Consider the following 26,679-nt stretch of genomic DNA (forward strand, 5'->3'; position numbering starts at 1 on the left):
ATTAACTAATTAAATTAAATATTTTGTTGCAGAAATTTCTGCACCATTCTTCAAAAAAAAGCAGCGCAAAAATGTGTTTTTGCCACTTTTTATGTGTTTTTGCAGCATTTTTAAGGCGCTTTGCCGCATTTTTATGCTTTTTTTGCAGTGTTTTTATACGTTTTTGCAGCATTTTTTATGTGCATTGTCACACTATTAGGCATTTATGTGTGTATTTATCCATTTTGCAGAATTTTTGATGCGCTTTACAACATTTGTATGCCTTTTTGCAGCATTTTTATGTGTTTTGCAGCATTTTGTAGGAGCTTTTCCGCATTTTTATGCCTTTTTTGCAGCATTTTTATGTGCATTTTCACACTTTTATACATTTTTCTGCGTTTTCATGTGTTTTGCAGCATTTTTTATGCCCTTTGCCACATTTGTATGCCTTTTTGCACGTTTTGCAGCAGTTTGCTGCACTTTGACGCATTTTTATGTCTTTTTGCAATGTTTTCATTTGTTTTTGCACCATTTTTTATGTGCACTCCTATGCATTTTTGTATGGTTTTTATGCATTTTGCAGCATTTTTGATTCATTTTGCCAACTTTTTAGAGCTTTTTTATGCGTTTTTGCACCATTTTTCAAACTGAAGTCAATGCAGGAAAAATCATTGCAAAAACGCTGATAGACTGGACATGCTGCAGATTATTTTCTGCACCAAATCTGCAAGTAGAAAACACTCAATGTGTGCACAAAACTTTTGATTTGATTGCAGTTTTGTGACAAATCTGCACTCAAAAGCGCTATAAAAACGCACTGTGTGAAAAAGTCTTAATGAACAATCCCTTTAAGTAGCGATAAAGTAGCACTTCCCCAAACTATAAAGGAAGAATTTATATTTTTCTTTTCCGATTGCAATATTTCCGTTTTTTTGCGTAAATTTTTATGCTTTCCTTATATAACGCCATCATATTCCGCAGAGGTTATCTTAAAAAGCTGCTTCATTTCTAACTAAATAAAAGTGTAAAGAAAGGTTTAGAATGAGTCTTTTTACCTGGTACACGTCCCTGAGCCCGCACCATGTCCTCAGCATCACCTGGCATGTCCGTGCCCGGTGCGTGTACCACCTCCTCAATGTGGATACAGTCAGATTCCACACCAAGCGGCTCCCGGTGCACAGCATGTCCTCAACTCCGCACATAAACACAGAAGCCATGGCCGGTCCGCTCTCATTCAATAGTCCTGTCTCCGTCTAGTGCACAGCTTGCTTTGGCAGCTGACGAGAAAGCGAGCTTTATTTTGTGCACAGTGACAAAAAAAAAGAGGGTAGAACGGAGCGAAAAGAAGCCAGGGTCAATTAGACAAACTCGTCTTTCACTCAGTTTCCTGGGCAGGATCCAAATTCTACTTGAAGTTCAGCCAACGACTGTGACGGCTCAAGCCTTAACCGGAGCATCCAGGTCTATCCCTGGCAGCTTAGAGCAATCTGCTAATCGACAGTAGCAAGAGTGATGTCACTTTACTAAATATAAGATCTTCTAAAAAAAAAAAAAAGAAAAGAGTGAGACTGTCGAAAGGGAAAATTTTGCCAAAATTTTGCAGTGAAGATTGCAACCCTTCTAAACTCAATCCTCGGCAATGACCATCTACAGCCACCTTTTGAGGAGTGGTATAGACTGAGATTGTCCGCCCTCGCCGCCGTGGTGGTAGATTCGGGACCACACACTCGAAAGCAACGCGGAGGGGTATTATCTGGGTTACAGACTTGAAGGCAAAGATTAGAGCTTGATGAAGTAAAAGCAATCTGTTCCGAGGATAAAAGTCACGTAATGGCATTAATGAAAAGATCCTTCGCTGAGACGAGGGATGAATCACACAGGCTGTAAACACTGGCATAATGGCCCACAGGAGAATACATGAAAAGTAGACTCTGTAGTTATGGTGAGAGTGAGGCTACGCGGGCCCCCGAGGACCACGACACTCCACGCTACTAACGTACTGTGTTTGCATCTTCGCTAAGGGCTGGAAAGAAAGCAATGGGACGAGGAGGAAAAAATGATATTTTAAGGTGTCTCCCGGGACGGTTCTTTCCGAAATCTCTTAAAAGGAGGGGAGTAAAGATTGTAGAATAGAGGGGCGTGCAAGAATGTTAAATAGGGTCATATACGGGACTCTATAAAGTTCCCATTGTTGCAATTTTTATTAATACTTTGCAGGAAAGTTATTATGAAAGGCGTTTTTTTAGGTCACTTTTTTTTTGCAAATTTTTCACACGTTGCTGGATACATTTGGCGAATCTTTAAATAAACAAAACTTCTGTCTGAAACTGTTTCCCTGCACATTGAGACCTTTTAAAAAAGTATCGATTCATTAATCTGCCCCGCACATGTCCAGTTATCATCCATTACAACGGATCCATTTGCAAAAACTTTGTGCACGCGCAACTTTCTTGTCCGTTTTCAAAAATCGATTTTTGCAGGATCCGTTTTTTTTAAACATGATTTTCTATAGAAAATGGATCATTTTTCTTGCATTTGTAAAGGATCCATTTTTTTTCTTACTGGATCAGTTTCCAATGGAAGATAAGTAGCGATCAATTAACGGATCCGTTTTCCATAGAGTCCAATGTTAAAAAAAACGGATCCTGCAAAAATCAATTTTTCAAAATATTGCATTTGCACAACATTTTTGCCAATGGATTTCTGCTGGATCCATTCTAACGGATGATTACTAGACACGTGAACTTAGCCTATCCGAACCTACTTTGACACCCAGTTATCCAAAGTCAAAAGCAGTGCAAAGTAGCAACAAACTGTATATTTTGTCATTTTTTTGTCCCAAGATTCTTAAAAAGCTTACATCCACAGGTTTTGGAGCAGAATCTAAGAGCAGTATGATGCAGGGGCTGATTCCAACAATGTGTCACTTACTGGACTGCTTGGTGCAATTTTATTAAAATCCCTGTTTTCTCCACTTTAGATATAGCAGAGTTCAAAATGCTGATCGGTGTATAATCCTGCTTGCACCACTGATTGGCAACTTAATCATTGTGCATTGTCAACACGTTGTTAATCAATAGTGGGGGTGGGGTTGCACAGATTACTGCTTGTCATGTAACATTTTATCCTGCAGTGATAATCTACTGCTGATAAAACACTGATTGTAATAAAATTGCAGGAAGCTAATGAGCAAGTGACATCACTGGAGTCAGGATGATTATGGAAAATCCTCCTGGTAATGATTATGGAAAATCCTCCTGGTAGATGTTTTTTTTAAATACATTCCATCCTTAATGGATGAAATTTTCCCTGTTTTTATAATCTCTGCTAACAGTCAGTGAATGGAAAGAGAGACCCTTTAATCTAAAATAAGAAAACTGATGTCACTTCCAAACAGTCAGGTGTGAACAGTTGCAAACAGAAAATGACATATACTCTAATAAAAAGAGATACGCCTTGACCCTGGCTGCTGGGCTCAGATAAAACCGGCATTTTTTATTTCCTTAGCAGTAATGCATGCCCATATTCCTATGTTCCATGTTTGTATATCTTAGCGTCTCAGTGGGCAGCTGTATATTTGCCACAGTATAGTTCAGGTTCAGTTTGCACTTGTTCACACTTGTCTGTTAGGAAGTGCCATCAGATTTCTTGTAAAATAAGAAACAGATGTCACTTCCTAATAGATAAATGTGAACAAATGCAAACTGAACATGGCATACTGTAGCAAATATACAGCTGCCCTCTGAATCGCTAAGGTATACAAACAATCAATATAAGAATTTGGACATACATTATAGTTAAGGAAATAAATTGAAAAATTGAGACACTTAGAGCCTAAAAAGGCCACTTTTATGTGAGCCCAGCAGCCAGCATCAAGACATATCTCTCTGTTAGAATATGTTTCATGTTCAGTTTGCACTTGTTTATAATTGTCTGTTACGAAGTGCCATCAGTTTTTTGGTTTTATACTAAAAAGTTACAATTCATAAATCTGAGCTGCAGCTCTTTTACCTTGATAATCAAAGTCACTTTGACACACACTTTTCCAAAGAGGAAGAGTGGCATAAAATAGCAAAAAATTGCATTTTTTGTGTACAAATTTGAGACAGACTAAAAAATGTCACAGTATCCTTAATACATTCCAAAAATGATCCCCGGAGATTTTCCAACTCTACGAGGAGTACAAAAATTATCTAGGGAGATTTGCCAACACTACCAGGAGTCCAAAAATTATCCCGGAAGATGTGCCAACTTTACCAGAGTCCAAAAATTATCCCAGGAGATTTTCCAACTCTATCAGGAGTCCAAAAATTATCTAGGGAGATTTGTCAACTCTACTAGGAGTCCAAAAATTATCCTGGGAGATTTTTAGACTCTACCAGGAGTCCAAAAATTATCCCAGGAGATTTTCCAACTCTACCAGGAGTATAAAAATTATCTTGGGAGATTTGCCAACTCTACCAGGAGTCCAAAAATTATCTAGGGAGATTTGACAACTCTACCAGGAGTCCAAAAATTATCTTGGGAGATTTGACAACTCTACCAGGAGTCCAAAAATTATCTTGGGAGATTTGACAACTCTACCAGGAGTCCAAAAATTATCTAGGGAGATTTGTCAACTCTACTAGGAGTCCAAAAATTATCTTGGGAGATTTGACAACTCTACCAGGAGTCCAAAAATTATCTAGGGAGATTTGACAACTCTACTAGGAGTCCACAAAGTATCCTGGGAGATTTTCCAACTCTACCAAGAGTCCAAAAATTATCCCGGGAGATTTGCTAACTATACCAGGAGTCCAAAACTTATCTCGGGAGATTTTCCAACTCTACTAGGAGTCCAAAAATTATCTTGGGAGATTTGACAACTCTACCAGGAGTCCAAAAATTATCCCAGGAGATTTTTAGACTCTACCAGGAGTCCAAAAATTATCTTGGGAGATTTGACAACTCTACCAGGAGTCTAAAAATTATCCCGGGAGATTTTTAGACTCTACCAGGAGTCCAAAAATTGCCCCGGGATATTTGCTAACTATACCAGGAGTCCAAAAATTATCCTGGGAGATTTGATAGAATGGAGAACAACCCAACAAGAACGTAATGGTGTCCAAAGTGAAAAGGTTTGTTTTTTGTTGAGATAATCATCTTTAAAATGTATTTGTTTTTTCATTGTATAATTCAAATTTTAGTCATTTTCTTATTCCTTTTATTGATGAAAACCTTCAATGTTTATTTCTGGAGGATGAAAACCTGTCCTTGTCATATGCTGCCACCCCCCGGCTAGAGCTCTGATAACTGTAACAGACCCTGCACCCATGTGATCGTCAGATTTCCATCTTCTGAAATTAAATCATGAAGATTCCAATTCAGAACAGCAATCAGAGATCCTGAAAAATGGAAGAAAATTGACAAAAAGTGCATTAGAAAAAGTTTATTTAAAAAATCTATTTGCTAGTGGCAGACAGTTTGCAGGAGATTTACATGTTTTTGTGCAGAGGCAATAAAAGGAGCAGTGGTAAAAGTGGCACATGCACCCTGGTATTACACTATCTGCCACATTTTATGGCCAAATTTTGTGTGAGGGTCCAGGAGCTTCGAGTTACGTCTCGTAGATGATTTCTAAAATAAATAATAATACCAGATTCCCAGATAAGCGGCTCCTCCTTACACCTGCTCTGCTGATGTTACTGGATTTTTGCTGAGACAGTCATTTCTACAACTATTAAACATCTGTTTTCTGCCAAGTCAAGAATCAGGATGTCACAACCCAAAAACCAAACAGCGCAATCATCGAAATGGTCTAGGAAGCGCAAGTCCTGTGTTTCCTTAATTTGGGAGGGTGAAGTCGGGTTTAGAAATTGTCCAGAGAAATGTGTAATGTCAGCAAATAAATCTGTGAATTCTGGAATAGAATATACAATACAGACCAAAAGTTTGGACACACCTTCTCATTCAAAGAGTTTTCTTTATTTTCAGGACTCTGAAAATTGTAGATTCACATTGAAGGCATCAAAACTATGAATAACACATGTGGAATGAAATACTTAAAAAAGTGTGAAACAACTGAAAATATGTCTTATATTCTAGGTTCTTCAAAGTAGCCACCTTTTGCTTTGATTACTGCTTTGCACACTCTTGGCATTCTCTTGATGAGCTTCAAGAGGTAGTCACCGGAAATGGTTTTCCAACAGTCTTGAAGGAGTTCCCAGAGATGCTTAGCACTTGTTGGCCCTTTTGCCTTCACTCTGTGGTCCACTTCACCCCAAACCATCTCGATTGGGTTCAGGTCTGGTGACTGGAGGCCAGGTCATCTGGCATAGCACCCCATCATTCTCCTTCTTAGTCAAATAGCCCTTACACAGCCTGGAGGTGTGTTTGGGGTCATTGTCCTGTTGAAAAATAAATGATGGTCCAACTAAACGCAAACCGGATGGAATAGCACGCCGCTGCAAGATGCTGTGGTAGCCATGCTGGTTCAGTATGCCTTCAATTTTGAATAAATCCCCAACAGTGTCACCAGCAAAGCCCCCCCACTCCATCACACCTCCTCCTCCATGCTTCACGGTGGGAACCAGCCATGTAGAGTCCATCCGTTCACCTTTTCTACAAAGACACGGTGGCTGGATCCAAAGATCTCAAATTTGGACTCATCAGACCAAAGCACAGATTTCCCCTGGTCTAATGTCCACTCCTTGTGTTCTTTAGCCCAAACAAGTCTCTTCTGCTTGTTGCCTGTCCTTAGCAGTGGTTTCCTAGCAGCTATTTTACCATGAAGGTCTGCTGCACAAAGTCTCCTCTTAATAGTTGTTCTAGAGATGAGAAGGTGTGTCCAAACTTTTGGTCTGTATTGTATGTGTTATGTTAATAAAAGTGTGTGCAATTATAATTACACTATTAGATAGATAGATAGAAAGAAGGATAGGTAGATAGATAAATAGAAGAATATCTAGCCTATCTATCTATTTATCCGCTATATAGCTATCCTATCTATCTATCTATCCTATCTATCTATATATAGGTAGATAGATGATAGATAGATAGATAGATAGATAGATAGAAGGATAGATATATAGATAGATAATAGATATATATCCTCTCTATCCTTCTTTCCATCCATCTATCCTTCTTTCCATCCATCCATCTATCTATCTTTCTATCTATCTATCCCTCTATCTATCCCTCTATCTATCTATCTATCTATATATATATAGGTAGATAGATGGATAGATAGATAGATAGATAGATAGATGAAATGATAGATAGATAGATGGAATGATAGATAGATAGATAGATAGATAGATGGAATGATAGATAGATAGATAGATAGATAGATAGATAGATAGATAGATAGATAGATAGAGGGATAGAGGGATAGAGGGATAGATGGATAGATGGATAGATAGATAGATAGATAGATAGAGGGATAGATGGATAGATGATAAATAGATAGATAGATAGATAGAGGGATAGATAGATAGATAGATAGATAGATGGAAGGATAGATAGATAGATAGATAGAGGGATAGATAGATAGAGGGATAGATAGATAGATAGATAGAGGGATAGATAGATAGATAGATAAATAGATAGATGGAAGGATAGATAGATAGATAGATAGAGGGATAGATAGATAGAGGGATAGATAGATAGAGGGATAGATAGATAGATAGATAGAGGGATAGATAGATAGATAGATAGAGGGATAGATAGATAGATAGATAGATAGATAGATGGAAGGATAGATAGATAGATAGATAGATAGATAGATAGATAGATAGATAGATAGATAGATAGATAGATAGATAGATAGATAGATAGATAGATAGATAATATTTGGGATTTCTGTTGAATAATTCAGGGTCAATATTTTTTGTTTTGCGATTTCATCACTTTTATTTTATAAATATTGAAAAATCCACGTGCTAATAGATAGTGAAACTTTCACATTAGTGGGTATATATACACACACAGTGAAGAAAATAAGTATTTGATCCTCTGCTGATTTTGCCAGTTTTCCCACCTACAGAGATTGGAGAGGTATATCATTCAAAAATCCAGACAATGCCATTGTAGGATTCTTGAATAATTAATTCACATTTTATTGCATGAAATAAGTATTTGATACAATAGAAAAACAGAACTTAATATTTAGTAGAAACCTTTGTTTGCAGTTACAGAGGTCGGACGTTTCCAGTCGTTCTTGACCAGGTTTGCACACACTGCAGCAGGGATTTTGTAGACTCCTCCATACAGATCTTCTCCAGATCTTTCAGGTTTCGGGACTGTCATTGGGCAACATTGAGTTTCAGCTCTTTCAAAGGTTTCCTATGGGGTTCAGGTCTGGAGACGGGCTTGGCCACTGCAGGACCTTGTAATGCTTCTTACAGAGCCACTGTTTAGTTGCCCTGGCTGTGTTTCCGGTCATTGTCATGCTGGAAGACCCAGCCATGACCCATCTTCAATGCTCTTACTGAGGGAAGGAGGTTGTTGGCCAAAATATTGCAATACATGACCCCATCCATCCTCCCTTCAATATGGTGCAGTCGTCCTGTCCCCTGTGCAGAAAAGCAACCCACAAAGAATGATGTTTCCACCCCCATGCTCCACAGTTGGGACAGTGTTCTTGCGATTGCACTCATCCTTCCATCCTTCCACCAAATACAGAGAGTGGAGTTGATATCAAAAAGTTCTATTTTGGTCTCATCTAACCACATGACCTCCCATGCCTCCTCTGAATCATCCAGATGGTCATTGGTGAACTTCCAAAAGGCGTGGACATGTGCTGGTGTAAGCAGGGGGACCTAGCATGCCCTGTAGGATTATAATCCATGATGGCATAGTGTGTTACTAACAGTAATCTTAAAGACTGTGGTCCCAGCTCTATTCAGGTCATTGACCAGGTCCTCCAGTGTAGTTCTGGGCTGATTCCTGACCTTTATCAGAATCATCCTTATCCCATGAGGTGAAGTCTTGCATGGAGCCCCAGACCGAGTAAGATTGACAGTCATCTTGTGTTTCTTCCATTTTATTATGCCAACAGTTGTTGCTTTCTCACCAAGCTGCTTGCCTATGGTCCTGTAGCCCATCCCAGCTTGTGCAGGTCTACAATTTTGTCCCTGTGTCCTTAGACAGCATTGTGGTGTTGGCCATGGTGGAGAAGTTGGAGTGTGATTGATAGAGTGTGTGGACAGGGGTCTGTTATACAGGTAATGGGTTTAAACTGGGTCAATTAATACATGTAATGAGTGCAGAGTAGGAAGAAAGTAACAGGTCTTTGAGAGCAGAATTCTTGCTGGCTCGTCGGTGATAAAATACTTATTTCATGCAATAAAATACTAATTAATTATTTATATATCATAAAAAGTGATTTTGTGGATTTTTTACATTTTGCTTGTCACAGTTATATAGTGTTTTTACAATAAAAATTAGAGACCTCTCCATTCTTTGTAGGTGGGAAAACTTGTGAAATCGGCCGTGTATGAAATATTTATTTTCACATAGGTGGCATGGTGGCTCAGTGGTTAGCACTGCAGTCTTGTGGTGGCTCAGTGGTTAGCACTGCAGTCTTGCAGCGCTGGGGTCCTGGGTTCTAGTCCCAATAAGGACACTATCTGCAAGGAGTTTGTATGTTTTCCCTGTGTTTGCATGGGATTCCTCTGGTCTTCTCCCACACTCTAAAAACATACTGATAGAGAACCTAGATTGTGAGTTCCAATGGGGACAGTGTTGCCAATGAATGTAAAGCGCTGTGGAATTAATAGTGCTATACAAATGAGTAAAATTATATTTATTATATATATTTACACCACTGGTTCTTCATAGATAAATGACTTCCACAGCAGGGGCAGGGGCAGGGGCAGGGAGCAGGGGAATGATATTTGGGCCCTATGCCCGCCTCTGGCACTCTCTGGAAGTACAGGAGGGGTTAAGTGGAGCCTCAGGCTTTGTTGTTTTTGCCCTCTCGGTTTTGGACCACACCCTGGCAGAGGTGACGGCACAAATGTCATTTGGCGCTACACAGGACATTACGTCACTTTTACTAGGATCAAGGCCCTTGTTAAAGCATAAAAAATCAGAAATCCATTATCCAGAGTGCTGGGGGCTCCGGCTGCCACGAGACAGGGCGGAAAAAGGGTCTGAGCCATATCAGCCAATGTGTATGATACAATGGAGGGCAGTGTACAGCTGCAGGCTATGTGCTCACTCATCAATTACAGCTTTTTGCTTTCTCTTAAAGGGATATCTTTGCACCCTTTCCTCTAAAAATTCAACGAGAATCTGTAACCTGCTACCATAGGACCTGTATATACAAAACAATAGGAGATGTTGAATTAAGAATATTTGCAATTGTGCTTTCAATTTTTATTTTATCATTCACAGGAGCAAAAAAACCCAAAAAACTACAAGACTGTGAAAGTGAACTTTCCCTTTAAGAAATAGGTTGTGTTGCTTATTGTAATGGAAGAGGTTCCTGCATGGGATTGTCAGGATACCAGTAAACAATGCATTTTGCTTTCACGCTTCGCGGATGAAAATTCCAATTTTGGGGTTCAATGGTCCTTTAAGACCGAGGAAAAGGGTAAAGAACAGATAAATCACCATTAAATTGGTGAGATTGGACTATATACTCTACGCCAAAACAATAAGTGCAGCCGGCCTCAGACATCGGAAAAATAATTACCCCTTCTGCAGCGACAGTAAAATAGCGGATTACTCCTGTAACCCTGGAGAAGGCGATATATCAAGGAAAGCACCAGGATCAATCCCGTGTGCAATGCACGATGGGGAAAATAGCCCATTCACTATTTTAGTGCACTGTATACAAGTTATCTATCTATATAATATATATATAAATATATATATATATATCTAATATATAAAGCTCAGTGTATGTGTGTGCGTATGTCCGCTAAAGGAATCCGCACCGTTGCATGTACAATCACGAAATTTTGCACAGATGCCCCATGCGACTCAGGAAACGTCATAGACTATGTTTGGCTGGGAAAATGTGACCCCGTGCTTTCCAGTTATTCTACAAAAATCCTGCTATAAATAGCAACTGTCAGTGGTTGCTATAGGAACAAAATAAACTGTTAGTATAAGAAGCTTATGTGTGAGGTAAAAAGATGTTGGTGGTGAGACGGATAAAGAGAGACAGAGACAGTGAGGCAAAGAGACAGACAGGCAAAGAGACAGACAGGCAAAGAGACAGACCTGGAAAGAGACAGACGGGGAAAGAGACAGACCTGGAAAGAGGCAGCCGGGCAAAGAGACAAATGCCCAAAGAGATAGACGGGCAAAGAGACAGGCCTAGAAAGAGACAGACCTGGAAAGAGGCAGCCGGGCAAAGAGACAAATGCCCAAAGAGACAGACGGGCAAAGAGACAGACCTGGAAAGAGACAGGCCTGGAAAGAGACAGGCCTGGAAAGAGACAGGCCTGGAAAGAGACAGATCTGGATAGAGACAGATCTGGATAGAGACAGGCCTGGAAAGAGACAGGCCTGGAAAGAGACAGATCTGGATAGAGACAGATCTGGATAGAGACAGGCCTGGAAAGAGACAGGCCTGGAAAGAGACAGGCCTGGAAAGAGACAGATCTGGAAAGAGACAGAGCGGGAAAGAGAGAGCAGGAAAGAGACAGAGCGGGAAAGAGACAGAGCGAGAAAGAGACAGATGGGGAAAGAGACAGATGGGGAACGAGACAGCCCTGGAAAGAGACAGCCCTGGAAAGAGACAGCCCTAGAAACAGACAGCCCGGCAAAGAGACAGACTTGGAAAGAGACAGCCCTAGAAACAGACAGCCCGTTAAAGATAGAGCCCGGCAAAGAGACAGACTTGGAAAGAGACAGACCTGGAAAGAGACAGACCGGGAAAGAGACAGACCGGGAAAGAGACAGACCTAGAAACAGACAGCCGGGTAAAAAGACAGCCAGGCAAAAAGACAGCCGGGCAAAGAGACAGCCGGGCAAAGAGACAGACGGGCAAAGAGACAGACGGGCAAAGCGACAGACGGGCAAAGAGACAGAAAGAGAGACAGACAGATACAGAGATTGAGACAGATAGACTGATGCAAATACAGACAGAGAGATAGAAACAGACAGACAAGGAAAGAGACAGACAGACAGCGACACACAGACAGAGACTGGGAGAGAGACAGAGAGACAGTTACTATCCCGGGCAATGCCAGGTACTACAGCTAGTATATATGTATATATGTATTTTTTTGTTTGTATTATATTTTGTCATTCTGTTTGCTTTATCCATATATTTGGAGGTTTGTTTGATTCTGTTGATGGAATTTATTTACTCTGCAGCCTAAACGTAAATCAAAAAGTCCTCTGAATAGACCGCACTCTCAACTGAGGGCCCTATCTGATGTACTATGTTCCAGTAATAGCTAACATTCTTCTTAGGTGCAATATTGCGATTATTACTGAAAATCCATCGATATAGAGAAGCTCAGTTTTCTGACTTGTTAAATGATACAATTTTGGCTATTTGCAGCTACCACTAGGGTGAGCTCACCGCATATGGATTTATACAGCCACCACTAGGGGGAGCTCACTGTATATAGATTTATACAGCTACCACTAGGGGGAGCTTGCTGCATATAGATTTATACAGCCACCACTAGGGGGAACTCACCGCATACGGATTTATACAGTCACCTCTAGGGGGAGCTCACCGCATATGGATTTATACAGCCACCACTAGGGGGAGCTCACTGCATATGGATTCATACAGCCACCACTAGGGGGAGCTCACCGTATATGGATTTATACAGCCACCACTAGGGGGAGCTCACTGTATACAGATTTATACAGCCACCACTAGGGGGAGCTCACCGCATATGGATTTATACAGCCACCACTAGGGGGAGCTCACTGTATATAGATTTATACAGCCACCACTAAGGGGAGCTCACTGTATACAGATTTATACAGCCACCACTAGGGGGAGCTCACCACATATGGATTTATACAGCCACCACTAGGGGGAGCTCACTGTATATAGATTTATACAGCCACCACTAAGGGGGGCTCACCGCATATGGATTTATACAGCCACCACTAGGGGGAACTCACCGCATACAGATTTAAACAGTCACCACTAGGGGGAGCTCACTACCTATGGATTTATACAGCCACCACTAGGGGGAGCTCACCACATATGGATTTATACAGCCACCACTAGGGGGAGCTCACCACATATGGATTTATACAGCCACCACTAGGGGGAGCTCACCGCACATGGATTTATACAGCCACCACTAGGGGGAACTCACCGCATATGGATTTATACAGCCACCACTAGGGGGAGCTCACCACATATGGATTTATACAGCCACCACTAGGGGGAGCTCACCGCATATGGATTTATACAGCCACCACTAGGGGGAGCTCACCACATATGGATTTATACAGCCACCACTAGGGGGAGCTCACCGCATATGGATTTATACAGCCATTACTAGGGGGAGCTCACTGCATATGGATTTATACAGCCACCACTAGGGGGAGCTCACTGCATACAGATTTATACAGCCACCACTAGGGGAGCTCACTGCAAGGCAGATATATACAGCCACTACTTGGTGGAGCTCACTGCATACGGATTTATACAGTAACCACTAAGGAGAGCTCACTGCAAATAGATTTATTTAGGGATTACTATAGGGAGCTCATGACGTATAAATTTATTCAGCCACCACTAGGTGGAGCTCATGATGTATGAATTTGTACAGCCACCACTAGGTGGAGCTCATGACCTAGACCCCAAATACACAATGCTGAAAATTCACCCCAAAAATGCAAATATCAATCACTACACCCAAAACAAAAAACAAGAACATTGGGAATGTTATGCATCTTGGATATAACAATTACTCTAGAGACTTGGAAAGTGATGTGACCAGAGTGGCACTACACAGAATACTGAATACTGCCATATAATTGTCTATTATGAAGTTTACAGGAGCTTCAGGCTCCTAACACTGCACCAAAGGGGGCGATGCATGACAAAAAACATAGGATCCTTGTGTCATGCTCTGCCCCCAAGCCCTGCCCTTTGGATAACACAGTGTATTGTATATAAACTGATATAACATATATTTTATACTCTACATTATATACTAATAGACCAAACACATCATACATTATATATACTCATATATTCTATTTTATTTTATTTTTTGCTGTATATTTGCAAATATTTTTATAAACAAAATAGATGCAACATAAAAGCGACCCAGATGGGACTTGAACCCACAATCTCCAGCTCCGGAGGCTGACGCCTTATCCATTAGGCCACTGGGCCTCTGTATAAAATAATTTCCAGCTACGCTTAATGGACCACACTCTCAACTAAGGGCCCTATAAGATGTACTAAGTTAATATCTACCATACAATATTCCGATTATTACTGAAAATCCATCTATATAGAGCAGCTCAGTTTTTCTAACTTGTTAAATGATACAATTTTGGCTATGTATAGCCACCACTAGGGGAAGCTCACCACATATGGATTTATACAGCCACCACTAGGGGGAGCTCACTGCAGACAGATATATACAGCCACCACTAGGGGGAGCTCACTGCAGACAGATGTATACAGCCACCACTAGGGGGAGCTCACTGCAGACAGATGTATACAGCCACCACCAGGGGAGCTCACTGTATACAGATATATGCAGCCACCACTAGGGGGAGCTCACTGCAGACAGATGTATACAGCCACCACTAGGGGGAGCTCACTGCAGACAGATGTATACAGCCATCACTAGGGGGAGTTAACTGCAGACAGATGTATACAGCCACCACTAGGGGGAGCTCACTGCAGACAGATGTATACAGCCACCACTAGGGGAGCTCACTGCAGGCAGATGTATACAGCCACCACTAGGGGGAGCTCACTGTATACAGATTTATGCAGCCTCCACTAGGGGAAGAGCTACCTTCATATGGATTTAAACAGCCACCACTAGGGTGAGCTCACTGCAGACAGATGTATACAGCCACCACTAGGTGGAGCTCACTGCAGAGAGATGTATACAGCTACCACTAGGGGAACTATACCTGTATATGAATTTATACAGCCACCACTAGAAAGAGCTCACTGCTGATGAATCTAGACACCCAGCCTTCTAGGGTGAGCTCACTGTATATGGATTGAGACAGCCAACACTAGAGAATCCTTACTACATATGAATCTATACAGCCACCACTAGGGGGAGCTCATTGCAGTCAGATATATACAGCCACCACTAGGCAGAGCTCACTGCATATGAATCTATACAGACAGTGAATTCACTGCAGGCAGATGTATACAGCCACCACTAGGGGGAGCTCACTGCATCTGAATCTTTACAGCCACCACTAGGGGGAGCTCACTGCATATAGAGTTATACAGCCACTACTAAGGCGAGAGCTCACTGTATATAGATTTATTTAGCCATCACTACTGGGGGGCTCACTACATATGAATTTACACAGTCACCACTAGGGGATCTCACTGCATATGGGATTTATTCAGCCACCACTAGGTGGAGCTCATGACATATGAATCTGTACAGCCACCACTAGGTGGAGCTCATGACATAGACCCCAAATATACAATGCTGAACATTCACCCCAAAAATGCAAATATCAATCACTACACCCAAAACAAGAATAACAATGGGGATATAACAATTACTCTAGAGCCTTGGAAAGTGATGTGACCAGAGTGGCACTGCACAGAATACTGAATACTGCAATATAACTGTGTATTATCTAGTGTACAGGAGCACTCCAGGACTGTACCAAAGGGGGCGGTGCATGACAAAGAGCACCACATAGGCTCCTTGTGCATGCTCCGCCCCCCAAGCCTTGCCCTTTGGATACACAGTGTATTGTATATATACTGATTTAACATATTTTTATACTGTAAATTATATACTAGTACACCATACACACCAAGACTTTTTTTTGCTACATATTTGCAATTATTTTCCTAAATAAATAGATGCAACATAAAAACGACCCAGATGGGACTTGAACCCACAATCTCCAGCTCCGGAGGCTGACGCCTTATCCATTAGGCCACTGGGCCTGTGCACACAATGCTCTCCAGCTATTCATTCTCAGAAGCACTTCCTTCTTCTGCTCTGGAGGCTTTGTTTATGGAGATCACATGGCGGCAATTACTGCAGGTCAGAGGTCACATCCTAACAATGGGAGAATGGAGGAGAACATGACACCGGCTTCTGTGCCCGATCTGTAACACATCTTCATACTTGCATCAGTTACTGTGAAAACCTTCCCATAAATAATGAATATTCACCCAAAAATGCTAAATTTTAAGTAGATGATGATCACTGCGTCCAAAACAAGAACAACAATGTGGACGTTCTGTGTACACAACACAAGCATGTGTACATCGAAGGATTCCCCCACAGTCCCCCACACAGTACAATGCCCTCAATATTTCCTACACATAGTATATTGCCCCCACAGTCCCCCACACAGTACAATGCCCTCAATATCTCCTACACATAGTATACTGCCCCCACAGTTCCCCACACAGTACGATGCCCTCAATATTTCCTACACATAGTATATTGCCCCCACAGTCCCCCACACAGTATGATGTCCTCAATATTTCCTACACATAGTATATTTCTCCCCACAGTCCCCCACACATTACAATGCCCTCAATATTTCCTACACATAGTATATTGCCCCCACAGTCCCCCACACAGTATGATGTCCTCAATATTTCCTACACATAGTATATTGCCCCCACAGTCTCCCACACAGTACGATGTCCTCAATATTTCCTACACATAGTATATTGCCCCTACAGTCCCCCACACAGTACGATGTCCTCAATATTTCCTACACATAGTATATTGCACCCACAGTCTCCCACACAGTATGATGTCCTCAATATTTCCTACACATAGTATATTGCCCCCACAGTCCCCCACACAGTATGATGCCCTCAATATTTCCTACACATAGTATATTGCTCCCCATAGTCCCCGCATACACAGTATGATGCCCTCAATATTTCCTACACATAGTATATTGCCCCCCACAGTCCCTCACACACGGTATGATGCCCTCAAAGCATGTACACACAGAATGATGCCCCCACAAAGTACCATGCCTCAATATCTTCTACACATAGTATAATGCCCTCACAGTCCCCCACACAGTACGATGTCCTCAATATTTCCTACACATAGTATATTGCCCCCCACAGTCCCACACACAGTACGATGCCCTCAATATTTCCTTCACATAGTATATTGCCCCCACAGTCCCCTCACACACAGTAGGATGCGCTCAAAAAATGTGCACACAGAATGATGCCCCTACAAAGCATCATGCCCTCAATATCTTCTACACATAGTATAATGCCCTCACAGTCCCCCACACAGTATGATGCCCTCAATATTTCTTACACATAGTATATTGCCCCCCACAGTCCCCCATACATTATGATGCCCTCAATATTTCCTACACATAGTATATTGCCCCCCACAGTCCCTCACACACAGTATGATGCCCTCAAAGCATGTACACACAGAATGATGCCCCCACAAAGTACCATGCCTCAATATCTTCTACACATAGTATAATGCCCTCACAGTCCCCCACACAGTACGATGCCCTCAATATTTCCTACACATAGTATATTGCCCCCCACAGTCCCACACACAGTACGATGCCCTCAATATTTCCTTCACATAGTATATTGCCCCCACAGTCCCCTCACACACAGTAGGATGCGCTCAAAAAATGTGCACACAGAATGATGCCCCTACAAAGCATCATGCCCTCAATATCTTCTACACATAGTATAATGCCCTCACAGTCCCCCACACAGTATGATATCCTCAATATTTCTTACACATAGTATATTGCCCCCCACAGTTCCCCATACATTATGATGCCCTCAATATTTCCTACACATAGTATATTGCCCCCCACACAGTACAATGCCCTCAATATTTCTTACACATAGTATATTGCCCCCCACAGTCCCCCATACATTACGATGCCCTCAATATTTCCTACAAATAATATATTGCCCCCACAGTCCCCTCACACACAGTATGATGCCTTCAAAGCATGTGCACACAGAATGATGCCCCTACAAAATATCATGCCCTCAATATTTCCTACACATAGTATATTGCCCCCACAATCCTCCATACACAGTATGATGCCCCCAAAGCATATGCACAGGGAATGATGCCCCCACTGTCCCCCACACAGTATGATTCCCTCAATATTTCCTACACAATGTGTAATGCCCCCACAGTCCCCCATACACAGTGTGATGCCCCCAAAGCATGTGCACACAGAATGATGCCCCTACAAAATATCATGCCCTCAATATTTCCTACACATAGTATATTGCCCCCCCCCCAGTTCCCCACACAGTATGATGCCCTCAAAGCATGTGCACACAGAATGATGCCCCCACAAAGTATCATGCCCTCAATATCTTCTACACATAGTATATTGCCCCCCACAATCCCCCATACACAGTTTGATGCCCCCAAAGCATATGCACAGGGAATGATGCCTCCACTGTCCCCCACACAGTATGATTCCCTCAATATTTCCTACACAATGTATAATACCCCCACAGTCCCCCACACACAGTATGATGCCCCCAAAGCATGTGCACGCAGAATGATGCCCCAACAAAATATCATGCCCTCAGTATCTTTTACGCATAGTATAATACAGTCCTCCCCCACACACAGTATGATGTCCCAATGCATATGCACACAGAAAGATGACCTCACAGTCCCCCACACAGTATGATTCCCCCAATATTTAATACACAATGTATAATGCCGCCACAGTGCCCCATACACAGTATAATGCTCTCAAAGCATGTGCACACAGAATGATGCCCCCACAGTCCTCCACAAAGTATCATGCCCTCAATATCTTTTACAGATAGTATATTGCCCTCACAGTCCACCCACACACAGTATGATGCCCCCACACATATATCCCACTTTCCTGAGTGTATTGCCACATCTTTGCTCTTCTGCTAATGAGCTTTCCCTGCTGCCAGTCACAGGACTCAAAGGTTCTTTCGTTGCTATCCAGATTCAGCAGAGCTGTGGGGATCTGATGGCTCCCTGCCCCACCATTATATTCAACTGTGCGTATGTCCTGACACCCAACCTCTTACATGCCCCGGTCAATCTTGACAACATGTAAGAAGTTGTGATAGTAATTTCTTTTGACGTCAAGATCATTGCGGGGTGCTGATGGCGCTGTCATGGCGGCCAGGGGGGCTTCTTGCCATATTTGTACACCTATAAAAACTTATTAAGTATTTGCTACATAGGAGCCAGGTCATTATATAATACATATTACAGTATTGCACTGTATTGTAGGAGTAATCAAGTCTCCTAGGAGGATTCACACAACACAATGGAGACAGCGATTATGTCATCCAATTATCCCAGGGAGTTAGAAAGTGAGTACACAGAAAACTAAAATCCTGCAACATAACATGCCCAAAGGAGTCGGTGCATGACAAAGAGCACCAAAGACAGGACCCTTGTGTCATGCTCCGCCCCTGCAGTCCTGTACGTTAGGTAAGGCTTCTTTCACAATCCGTGCATTTAACGCATATGTGACGGTCCATTGGGAAGGTGCGTATGTTTCTGGCATCCGGATAGCACACGGTCAGCATGAACTTGTATACTTACCTGCCTCCGGCGCTGCTGCTTCCAAGTCCGCAGTCAGCGCAGTGAATATTCATGAGCATAATGAGCGGACCCGGAAGCAACAGCAGCACCGGAGACAGGTAAGTATTTTTTTTAAAAGGGACAGGTGTTTTCTCTGGTACGTGTCACAAGGATCACATCAATGTGTGGTCCATGTGACATCAGCGCTGCAGACAGAAAACGGACATGTCGCCGTTCGGAGCACAAGGAAACACAGTGCTCCACACGGACAAACAGTCGGTCATGCGAAAACACGAATGTGTGTGCAAACCCATTGAATTTAATGGGGCTATGTGTGTTCATGTCTCCAGTACGTGTGAAAACAGACATCACACGTACCGGAGACACGGATGTGTGAAAGAAGGTATCATTTTTGCCCCAAATGGGCAAATTTGTCCAGTTTTTTATTTTATTTTTTCCCGTTGCTCCCCTGAATAATATTTTTTTTTTTAATCCGGCAATATGGCTCCAGAGGTTTGGTCTGTTTTTATGCTAAATTCCATGAATTTTATTAAGTGTGTATGGCTCACAATGACCTAAAGCCATACCCCCAAGGAATCTATGAGCACTGCCCCCTTAGTAAGGAACAAAAAAATTAGCTTTAAAGGGAACCTGTCTATGTATATATATATATATATATATATACATATATATATATATATGTATTCATATTATATATATATATATACACATATATATATATATATGTATTTATTTATATATATATTTATTTATATATATATATATATATATATATATATATATATATATATATATATATATATATACACACATATGTATATATATGTATATATATATATATATATATATTTGTATATATATATATATATATATATATATATATTTATTTATTATTATAGCACCATTTATTCCATGGCGCTTTACAAGTGATTATATATATATATATATATATATATATATAAATAAAATGGGAGCCTGTATATATATATATATATATATATATATATATATATATTTAAAGGAAACCTGTCTGTAGAGATATACATGTATACAGATATATATATAGATATACATATATATATATATGTGTATATCAAGTTAATAGATTTTTGGAGCTGTCCGGCGCCTGCACTGAGAGCCCCTCTGCCGGGAGGAAATATATTTCTATAATATATATAATGTGCAGTGTATGTATACATAAGATATATATAATATACAGTAAAGTATATAGATTTAGTTTTGCTACATATTTGCAATTATTTTCCTAAATCAATAAATGCAACATAAAAGCGACCCAGATGGGACTTGAACCCACAATCTCCAGCTCCGGAGGCTGATGCCTTATCCATTAGGCCACTGGGCCTTTGTACTAATTGTTCTCCAGCTATTCATTCTCATTCTTCTGCTGTGAAGTGCTTGTATGTGGTGATCACATGGCAGTTATTACTACACAACAGATCCTAACAATGGGGCATTGGGATAGAGTAGAAATGGCAGAAGCGTTTGTGCCATATTTGTTAATTTTCCTCAAGTTTTTAACTTGGGGTTTAGTCTAATTGGCAGCTACTGTGCACATCACACTTGTATTATACTCACTAGCTGTAGTACCGGGCATAGCCCGGCATAGTAACTATGTGTCTCTCTGTCTCTATCTGTCTCTCCTTGTCTCTCTTTGTCTCTCTTTGTCTGCCTGCCTCTTTCCCTGTCTGTTTCTTTGCCTGTGTCTGTCTCTTTGTATGTGTCTATCTGTGTCTGTTTGTCTCTTTGTCTGTCTCTTTCCCTTTCTGTCTCTTTCCCTGTCTGTCTCTTTCTCTGTCTGACTGTCTCTTTGCCTGTCTGTGTCTGTCTCTTTCCCTGTGTCTGTCTCTTTCCTTCTCTATGTCTGTCTCTGTCTATTTCCCTGTCTTTCCCTGTCTGTTTCTTTCCCTGTCTTTCTCTGTTTGTCTCTTTCCCTGTCTGTGTCTGTCTCTTTCCCTCTCTCTGTCTGTCTCTGTCTCGTTCCCTGTATCTGTCTCTTTCCCTGTCTCTTTCCCCTGTCTGTCTCTGTCTGTCTTTTTCCCCTGTCTGTCTCTTTCAATGTCTCTGTCTGTCTCTGTCTGTCTCTTTCCCTGGCTGCATTGTGGCATGCCAATATTCTTCTGAAGTTCTGGCTCCACTGTGCCTCCCAGCTCCTTTGACTTTAATGGAGGCAGGTTTTTTGGTGAATAACTGTAAAGCGCAGGGTTAAAATTTCCCCTCAAAACATAGTTTATGACATTGACGTTCAAAATTTCGTTATTGTACATGCGAAGGTGCGGATTCCTTTAGCGGACATACACACATACATACATACATACATACATACATATATACATACACTCAGCTTTATATATTAGATTTTATGGCCATATTTTGTGTGAGGGTCCAGGATCAAAAATGCGTTTTTTTTTTTACTGATCAGGTTTTGCTGCAGAAAAAGCACAGCCAAAATGCACTTTGTGAACACAGCCTAACTCTACCTTTGTAACCACTGTGATGAAAATATTGGCAAATGGCTTATATATAGCTTTATAATTCAGAGTTTTTTCTCTGTTGCAGCCACATTCATAATCATGAGCTAAACTGATACAATGAGATGAATATTCCCCATAAGTATGTATCAAAATGTAAAACAACAAACACTGGTGTGAGCCCGACTGTGAAATGTAGTCTTTATTACACTCAGGGGAACAATTTCCTATATTTGCATTTTCTTTGCATTTGTAAATGACCCCCTGGAAAGACAACCAACCCCCTCCCACCCCCCCCCCATCAAATCAGCATCACAAACTAAAGGTGTCTTTTTTTTTTTTTTTAAACAATAGGTAGTGAAAAAAACTCCAAAGTAAATAAACAATATATTAAAAATAAATAAATAAACAATAAATAAACAATATATAAAAAAAATAAATAAGGAGTTGCATTTGCAAAAATTTAAGTAAACAATATATTAGAAATAAATAAATGTGGCATATACAAATTCAAAAAATAAAATTAATAAATCATGTGCTGAACATAAAAACAAAACAAAGGAAAACAAAAACAAAAAAAAAATAATATCTAATTGATTTTTGGCCGGAGGTTACCAGCGTCATCTGGAAATGGCTACATTTGTATTTTCAGATGCAGATGATCTATGATTTCCTTTAATCATCCGTGTCATCTGGATCCTAAAATACAAATGAAGCCAATTAGCGGCAGATGTAGGCTAATAATCTACAGGCATAAAAAAAAATCATTTTGTGAAATGTCAGGTTCTGCAGTGACGGCTGCTCCTCTCTGGCGGCGTCTGCTGTAAAGATTTAACCATTTCAGTGCTGGTTCCTCTTATGACCTGATTTAAAGCGTACACCTAGGTTTTAATTTTTTTGCAGAATAAGACGTCCTTTGTGTGTCCATGAGGAATAACAAGATTTTGGATTATTATATAATTTGCATATTTTACGTTTTCACCTCTGCTGACTCCATCTCTAAATTTCATTTGCCCCTGAGCTACTGGGTGGAGACCAGCAGCAGTTATGATGTCTCATATACACAGCACACACAAACATAAGAGATTCCTGCTCTCCTGTCTTTATGTTGCACATATTCAGAAGGAGTTGCAACATTGGGGACATTATACAGCAGTACTAAGCAGCGGTGAATCCAGCACTGGAGGGTGAGATAATCACTTACTGGAGAGAACTACAGAGGTCGTTATACAACAGTACTGAGCAGAGCAGCTGTGAATCCAGTACTGAGGAGAGACAATCACTTACTAGAAAGCAGCATATAAGATATTATACAACAGAACTAATCAGTGCAGCTGTGAACCCAGTATTGGGGATAATCATTTACTAGAAGCAGCATAGAGGATATTATACATCAGTACTGAGCAGCACAGCTGTGAATCCAGTATTGGAGAGAGATAATCACTTACTAGAAAGCAGCATAGAGGATATTATACAGTAGTACTGAGCAGCACAGCTGTGAATCCAGTATTGGAGAGAGATAATCACTTACTAGAAAGCAGCATAGAGGATATTATACAGCAGTACTGAGCAGTGCAGCTGTGAATCCAGTACTGGGGAGAGATAATCACTTACTAGAAAGCAGCATATAAGATAATATACAACAGTACTGAGCAGCACAGCTGTGAACCCAGTATTGGGGAGAGATAATCATTTACTAGAAAGCAGCATAGAGGATATTATACAGCAGTACTGAGCAGCACAGCTGTGAATCCAGCACTGGGGAGAGATAATCACTTAATAGAAAGCAGCATATAAGATATTATACAACAGTACTGAGCAGCACAGCTGTGAATCCAGCACTGGGGAGAGATAATCACTTACTAGAAAGCAGCAAAGAGGATATTATACAAAAGTACTCAGTGGCGCAGCTGAGATTCCAGCACTGGGGGGATATAATCACTTACTAAAAAGCAAGATAGAGGATATTATACAACAGTACTGAGCAGTGGTGAATCCAGCACTGAGGGGGGAGGGTGTGAGATAGTCACTTACTGGAAAGAAATATACAGATCATTAAAAAACTGCATTGAGCAGCGCAGCTGTGCAGCCAGAACTAGGGGCTGAGATAATCACTTACTAGAAAGCAGAGTAGATGACAATGTACAACATTACTGAGGAGTGCAGCTGTGAATACAGCACTGGGGAGAGATAATCACTTACTAGAAAGCAGCATATGAGATATTATACAACAGTACTGAGCAGCACAGCTGTGAATCCAGCACTGGGGAGAGATAATCACTTACTAGAAAGCAGCAAAGAGGATATTATACAAAAGTACTCAGTGGCGCAGCTGAGATTCCAGCACTGGGGGGATATAATCACTTACTAGAAAGCAAGATAGAGGATATTATACAACAGTACTGAGCAGTGGTGAATCCAGCACTGAGGGGGGAGGGTGTGAGATAGTCACTTACTGGAAAGAAACATACAGATCATTATAAAACTGTATTGAGCAGCGCAGCTGTGGACCCAGAACTAGGGGCTGAGATAATCACTTACTAGAAAGCAGAGTAGATGACAATGTACAACATTACTGAGGAGTGCAGCTGTGAATACAGCACTGGGGAGAGATAATCACTTACTAGAAAGCAGCATAGAGGATATTATACAACAGTGCTGAGCATTGCAGCTGTGAATCCAGTACTGGGGAGAGAAAATTACTTACTAGAAAGCAGCATAGAGAACATTATAGAACAGTACTGAGCAGCACAGCTGTGAATCCAGCTCTGGGGTGAGATAAACACTTACTAGAAAGCAGCATAGAGGATATTATACAACAGTAGTGAGCAGCACAGCTGTGAATCCAGCACTGGGGTGAGATAAACACTTACTAGAAAGCATTATAGGGAACACTATAGAACAGTACTGAGCAGCTGTGAATCCAGCACTGGGGTGATATAATCATTTACTAGAAAGTTCATATATTGTACATACATAGACTTTGTCCCAGCTGCACAAGTCCCCAAAACCCCAAAACGACTCTATCTTTATGCCAATCTGTATAAGCCCTGTCTCTCTGAAGTCCGTCCCATTCACTGGGGATATAAGAGAGCTCCAGTGCATCATGGGGGTCGTGTTATACAGGCTCCTCACATGTGTCAGCTTTGCTGGAATGCCCAGGAGGTTCTTGGAAGACCTCAAAATTTTAAATGAGTTAACAAATATCTCAAGAGTCCACCAAAAGCCTCCTGAACCCTAAAAATGCTCCATTTTCAGGCAGTGCCCAGGCGTTAAATTGCACATTTAGGGTGGGGGTTGGGTTCGGGGAGTCGTGGGCATGGCTATGGGTTCAGATGAGGTCCATATTAGCAGTGTCTGCCAAGAGCCACAATTAATTCTGGTTGATCTGTACAGTCACCATTCATCCCCTAACCAAGAATGGAATAATACCATCAATACTGCAGGGGAGTTTGGTGCTCTTAGTGGTCAAATGTGGTACTGCAAGTAAATAATAAAAAATGTGAATATGCTTTTGAAACTATAAAAACCCATCCAAATAGTGAAGCAAAGTAACTTCCACTCTAAGCAAAGGTCTCCTGCACTGATCCCAGCCCTGCGCCCTGTTCCCAGCATTTACCTCCCATCCTGTTCCTGTCTGAGGACTTCCCTGGCACCAAACAGGTGTCAGGAAAAGGAAAGCCGGGATGGATTTCCTCTATGAGGTTATAGCAGGCTCCGAATTACTCCCAGAACCCTTCATGGTAAAACTAGATGATGACATCAAAGGATGATGATGATGATGATGATGATGATGATGATGATGAAAATATGAGTCACAAAAGATCGAAGTGTGAAGGGACTACAACTTTCAGCATGGCCCTCCTTTTCTGCAACAATGAAGATATCTGGCAAGGCCTATGCTGAGCCATTCTCTATGTCACTATGGATTTTTATATTTTACTGGCTGTCAGTAACCTTACTGACATTGGTCTTGTTCAAACTCAAAATATTGTTCCTAATGAAGCCCATTAGTTTTCCCACACAGTATGGTACTCTCTGTTATGTCCTTTACATTGCCCCCTCCAAAACAGAGTGTGATGCCCCCACAGCCCCCCCACACACAGTATGATGCCCCCAAAGCATCTGCACACAGAATGATGCCCCCCAGTCCCCCACACAGTATGATTCCTTCAATATCTCTTACACTTAGTATTTTGCCCCCCACAGTCCCCCACATAGTATGATGCCTCCACAAGCCCCCCATACACAGTATGATGCCCCCAAAGCATCTGCACACAGAATGATGCCCCCCAGTCCCCCACACAGTATGATTCCCTCAATATCTCTTACACTTAGTATTTTGCCCCCCACAGTCCCCCACATAGTATGATGCCTCCACAAGCCCCCCATACACAGTATGATGCCCCCAAAGCATCTGCACACAGAATGATGCCCCCCAGTCCCTCCCACACAGTATAATGTCCCCCAGTCCCCCACACACAGTA

General features: G+C 41.4%; 1 protein-coding gene and 3 non-coding genes across 6 annotated transcripts in view; all 4 read right to left on the reverse strand.

Moving 5' to 3' along the window:
- FRMD4B (FERM domain containing 4B) overlaps positions 1–26,679 on the reverse strand; it is a 288,020-nt gene that overhangs the window by 205,740 nt on the left and 55,601 nt on the right. Inside the window, exon 1 of one of the 3 annotated variants that reach the window (XM_075321402.1) lies at positions 1,035–1,237. The exons of the other annotated variants lie outside the window; for them this stretch is intronic. Within the exon in view, the coding sequence (XP_075177517.1) occupies positions 1,035–1,196 (162 nt within the window). The 5' untranslated portion in view covers positions 1,197–1,237. Of the gene's footprint in view, positions 1–1,034; positions 1,238–26,679 lie in introns of those variants that run through there. 3 annotated transcript variants of the gene reach the window in all.
- On the reverse strand, positions 14,221–14,293 carry TRNAR-CCG (transfer RNA arginine (anticodon CCG)). The gene has a single exon. It is a non-coding gene; the product is annotated as a tRNA-Arg (tRNA).
- Positions 15,994–16,066, reverse strand: TRNAR-CCG (transfer RNA arginine (anticodon CCG)). The gene has a single exon. It is a non-coding gene; the product is annotated as a tRNA-Arg (tRNA).
- TRNAR-CCG (transfer RNA arginine (anticodon CCG)) lies at positions 20,994–21,066 on the reverse strand. The gene has a single exon. It is a non-coding gene; the product is annotated as a tRNA-Arg (tRNA).

The sequence above is a fragment of the Anomaloglossus baeobatrachus genome, chromosome 8 (genome assembly GCF_048569485.1).
Source record: "Anomaloglossus baeobatrachus isolate aAnoBae1 chromosome 8, aAnoBae1.hap1, whole genome shotgun sequence".
Lineage (NCBI taxonomy): Eukaryota > Metazoa > Chordata > Amphibia > Anura > Aromobatidae > Anomaloglossus > Anomaloglossus baeobatrachus.